Source organism: Psammomys obesus, unplaced genomic scaffold (assembly GCF_907164565.1).
Source record: "Psammomys obesus unplaced genomic scaffold, mPsaObe1.curated_primary_1811, whole genome shotgun sequence".
NCBI classification, from domain to species: Eukaryota; Metazoa; Chordata; class Mammalia; order Rodentia; family Muridae; genus Psammomys; species Psammomys obesus.
The window spans coordinates 4881251-4886397 of record NW_026596466.1 but is presented as its reverse complement, the minus strand read 5'-3'; the positions used below and the strand labels follow the sequence as shown (position 1 = coordinate 4886397).

General features: G+C 53.2%; 1 protein-coding gene across 2 annotated transcripts in view; it reads right to left on the bottom strand.

Annotated features, from left to right (window-relative positions):
- Positions 1 to 3965: 3965 nt before the first annotated feature.
- The window catches only part of Micall2 (MICAL like 2), a 27806-nt gene continuing 26624 nt past the window's right edge, over positions 3966 to 5147 (bottom strand). For both annotated transcript variants that reach the window (XM_055598605.1, XM_055598606.1), the window contains exons 16-17: positions 4320 to 4366; positions 3966 to 4170 (exon numbers count right to left, since the gene is read on the bottom strand). In XM_055598605.1, the coding sequence (XP_055454580.1) occupies positions 4097 to 4170; positions 4320 to 4366 (121 nt within the window). In that variant the 3' untranslated portion in view covers positions 3966 to 4096. The remainder of the gene's footprint in view (positions 4171 to 4319; positions 4367 to 5147) is intronic.

Below are 5147 nucleotides of genomic sequence, written 5' to 3'. Positions count from 1 at the left end.
CTGTCCCCAAAGGCCACCCAGTGTTCCTTGGGCCCTTCAGGCTCTGCCTCCTGGCTGAAGGGGCTGGTCATTCAGCTCCCATGCTCTAAGTAGGACTTCCTAGGCCCTACGAGACCATGTCATGTGGAGCAGCAGGAACCAGGCCCCTGGAAAATAGCAGGCGTGCAACACAGGCCTGGGTCAGGCCTGGGGCCAGCCTGTAGTTACCAAGCACCAAGCACAGCTGGCAGTCCCAAGGCGACATCTGCGTTCTAAGGAGAGCAGCATGGGTAACAGGCTGGGTACCAACGTCCTGGCTCCTCTTCCCTGTTTATAGCCTGCTAGGTAACTGTCCCACGGGACTGACCGCCTCCACCAGGACACAGCCCAGGAGCCCGGAGAGCCATCCACCCCGGGTTCCACCCGCTGTGTGACTTCCAGGGACTGCAGAGCCTCGCTGAGCCTCAGGGAGCGCCCTATTGAGTAAAGCTGAGTTGCTCCTGGCACCTCCTAGCAACCCCAAACCTGTTGTATGCCAGTCTGCCTCCCCCTGGTGGTCAAGAGGCTGAACTGCAGTGGGTTCCTGCATAGTTTGAAGGGGGGCGAGGGGAGCTAACTTAAGGGCCAGGTAGGTCTGCCCAGGCCCCTCCAAACCTTGTGCCCTTAACACACGAAAGATCCTGGAGCTCCAATCTGCCTGTGGAGCCCAAGACCCAAAGAACAAGGCGATTAAACACCATGATCAAAGCAACTCGGGGAGGAAAGGGTTTATTTGGCTTACCCTTCTACACCCACAGTCCATCACTGAAGGAAGTCAGGACAGGAACTCAAGCAGGGCAGGAACCTGGATGCAGGAGCTGATGCAGAGGCCATGGAAGGGTGCTACTTACTGGCTTGCTCCCCATGGCTCGTTCAGCCTGCTTTTCTTTCAGAACCCAGGACCACCAGCCCAGGAATGGCACCACCCACAAGGGCTGGGCCCTCCCCCATCAATCACTAATTAAGAAAATGTCCAACTGGCTTACCTACAGCCAATCTTATGGAGGCATTTTTTTTTTTGGGGGGGGGGAAGGAGCGCTGTGTGTGGGGTTTCAAGACATTTTTTTTTTTTGTGTAGCCCTGGCTGTCCTGGAACTTGCTCTGTAGCCCAGGTGGGCCTCAAACACAGAGATCCGCCTGCCTCCCAAGTGCTGGGATTAAAGGGTGTGCCACACACAGCATAGAGGCATTTTCTTAATTGAGGTTCCCTCCTCTCAGACAGCTTTAGTTTGGGTCAAGCTTGGGCCATAAAACTATCAAGCACAATTGACCAACTTGACACACAAACACATCACTGTAAAGCCACAGCCTTTTCCTCTCTTGCTCACCCCCAAGACCACACATTAATATAGACACCACAGTATAAAACATTTCACATACCAAAAATCCCACAGCCGTACAAACTCAAACACTTTACAAATAAAAATTCAGTTTCTTTTAAAATCCAAAGTCTCTTTTAAAATTGAAAGTCTTTCAAGCATGGGCTCCCAGGAAAAAAGTTTTAAAAAATTGAGTTAAATTCTTTCTTATTTCAAAAGGGAAGAAACCAGGGTAGAGTCCCAATCACATCGAGGTAAAACCAAACTCCAATAGTGTAACTAACTCAATGCCCAACATCTGGGACTCACTCACTGCCTGCTGGGCTCCTCCAAAGCATTTAGGCCACTTCTCCGGCTCTGCCCTCCATGGCACACACAACCTGTCTTCCAAGCCCAGAGCAGCTCCACTCCACGACTGCTCTTCTCGGCGGCCACCCTACGGCACTGGCATCTCCAAAACGCTGGGGTCTTCCACAGCTGGGCTGCACTTTGACTAATAGCCTCTCCACGGTGCCATGGTCTTCTCTGCACGACCCCTTCAGTTCTGGGCCTTCAGCTGCCACTGAGGCTGCGCCTCCACCAGTGACCTCTCCTGGGTTCTCATGGTGCCGAGCCTCGGCTGCTCTCCATGACCCCTTCATGCCCTCAAAACCCATACCTGCTGGGTGACTCTTCCTATGACTGAGTTTAGCTGTGAGCACCAGGTATAATCTTGGCCGCCTCGGGGACAGAGCTTCGGTGTGCCGACTCTGAAGAAACACTCCCCAGAAGACTTCACTTCAGTGATGCTGTCCTCTGTTCAACCAGAGCTGACTCTTCAGCCCCCGATGGTCGCCATCAGCTGTCCCTGCAAAGAGGCGTTACCCCAGTGGTTCTAGTATCCTGTTACCCACAAGATTCTTCAGCCCCAGCTAACCAGAACCACGGTTCTTAACCCCAAATAGCAAACAGCTCTGATCAGAGTCTTTAAGGGACCCTCAGACTTACCTCGGAAATTTCACAAGCCAGGCCCCCACTGTTTGCACTTCTTTCAATATTGTCGTCTTCCAAGCTCCCACAGAACAGCTCACTGGAATCTCAACACTCAATGGCTTTTCTAGAGCAAAGTTTCAAAGTCCTCCCACAATCCTCCCCAAAATCCATGGTCAGGTCTGTCACAGCAATGCCCCACACCTAGTACCAATTTCTGTCCTAGTTAGGGTTATCATTTCCATGACGACACCATGACCAAAGCAACTTGGGGAGGGAAGGATTTATTTGGCTTATGCTTCAACATTTATATTCCACCCCTAAAGGAAGTCAGGGCAGGAACTCAAACATGGCAGGAACCTGGAGCAGGAGCTGATGCGGAGGCCACAGAGGGGTGCTGCTCGCTGGCTCGCTCCTCAAGGCTCTATCAGCCTGCTTTCCTAAGAACCAGGACCACTAGTGGAGGAACGGCACAACGAGCGGGGCTCTGACCCCATCAACCACTAATTAAGAAAATGTCTGTGGCTGGGCGGTGTCATTAAAAGACTTAATAACATTAATCAGGAGGCTGAGGCAGGTGGATCTTAGTTCTAGGACAGTCTGATCTACAGGGCAAGTTTCAGGACCGTCAGGGCTACACAGAGAAACCCTGTCTCAAACAAACAAAAACAAAAGAGAAAAGAAAATGCCCTTCAGGCTTGCCTATAGCCCAACTTTATAGAGGCGCTTTCTTAACTGAGGTTCCCTTCTCTCGGATGACCCAGCATGTGTCAAGCTGGCATAAAACTAGCTAGCACACTGCCACACCAGAAACATCACCACTGGCCCAGCCCTGCCTATCTGTGGCCTGACTCACCCAAGCCGCTTGCCCCACTGGCCTTTCTCAAGCCTGCAGAGCAAAGCCCAGGTTTGGGAAGACACACCCTTGCAGCCACCCAGGGACTCAGGCATCTTCCGTCCCAGGCCCTCAGGTCACCCATGCACAGACCACAGGCCGGCCATGGGGGCATATCTCTATCCTCCTTCCCATATGCACAGCCAGGAAGAAACTGACATGTTCAGAGAGGATGGTGATTAGCCTCAGCTGTCACTTAGACACGGTCTAGAATCACCTGGGAAGTCTCAAGGCGGCACTGTCTAGACCAGGTTGGCCTGTAGGCAGGTACATCCTGATGGCCTCCACAGACTTAAAAAGACCCGGCCCAAAAGGGAGCAGCACCAGGGTTGGGCCTGAGTTATCTAAAAGTATAAAAGCAAACTGAGCCAGGCGTGGTGGCAGAAGCCTTTAATCCCAGCCTTTGGGAAGGCAGAGGTAGGCGATCTCTGAGTTCAAGGCCAGCCTGGTCTACACAGACAGAGAAACCCTGTCTCGACTCCCCGAAAAGAAAACTGAGCACCAAGTGTGCACATATTCATTCCTATCTCTTTTTGACTGTGGTCATGTGACTTGACCAGAGGCTCAAAGCAGGGTCACATGACTTCCCTGCAATGACAGACTAACCTGGACTTGGGAGCTAAAACAAACGGGTCCCCCCTTTAGCTGCTCTGTTAGGATATATCATCACGGCAACAGAGAAGAAACTGGGACCACCCAAAGCTCCTGGTACATGCTGGGACACAGGCGCCCTGCCCTGGCGCAGTGATACACATAGGCAAATGTGGGAACGTCAATGTCTTTATTGAGGTTACAAGGCCCCAGAGTTCGAGGCACGGGCCCTGGTACCCCAAGCATCCTCCTGTCTGGGGCCACAGCACCAGTCTCTTCCTGAGAAAGGCCGGAGATGTGCAGCTCACGCCTGCCCACTTTTGTTCTTCGAGGCCCAGATGTTGGAAAGTCGGAACTTGGACTTCTTCCTCTGGAGGCCTGAGGGGAGGGCAGATGCCTGGTTTCCTGGTAGGCTCCTGTGTTTCCGCGGGCCCTGGCCCGGCCCATGCTGGGAGGCCCCGCCCCCGCGGGTGTAGGGAAGACTGTCCTCTCCGTCCTCCCTGTCCCTTGCTGTCCTCCATAATTACCCAGGTTCTGGATCATACTCTCCAGCATTTGATCCTCCTCTTGTTCCCTGGAATGGCAACAGGATGACTGAGGAACGTGGGTGCTGGGGAGCTACAGAGACTGTGCGTTCTCTCCCTCTGTTGACACCTCAACACCAGAGTCAGCCCTTCCTAGCCCAGGCTACCTCCCCTCCTATGAGAGACCCCACCCTTCCTCTCTTCTTCCCAGCCTAGCCATTCAGCAGTGACCTGGGGACCACAGGCGACCTGGTCTGACAATGGCTAAGGCCCTGTGTGGCCTGGCATTGGGCCTCATTTGACATGAGAGCTGAGCAAACTGAACGCAGGTTTGTACACATTCATTTATGTCACTGTCTCAGACTCCTGCCACATCTGGGACCATGGGGAAGCTCTGCAACCACCAGAAAACACACAGCTGCACACCTCTGATTAAAATTAAGTGCTAAGCTCTACTGGATGGTGCAGGCCCATCATAGCAGCTACTTGGAAATCTGGGGCAGGAGGATTGAGTTCAAAGCCTGCCTGGGCCAAAGAGTGAGTTCAAGGCCAGCCCGGGGAACTTAGTAAGGCCATGTCTCAAAATAAAGTATCAACAAGCTATAGCACGCTAGCACCCTCCAGTGAGGGGCTAGGACATAGCTCACTGTTAGAGTACTTACCTAGAATCCCCTAGTGAAGGGCTGGGGTGTGGCTCAGAGGTAGAGCACCTGCCTAGAATCCCCAGTGAGGGGCTGGGGTGTGGTTCAGTGGTAGAGCTCCTGCCTAGAATCCCCCAGTGAGGGGCTGGGGTGTGGCTCAGTGGTAGAGCCCCTGCCTAGAATCCCCCAG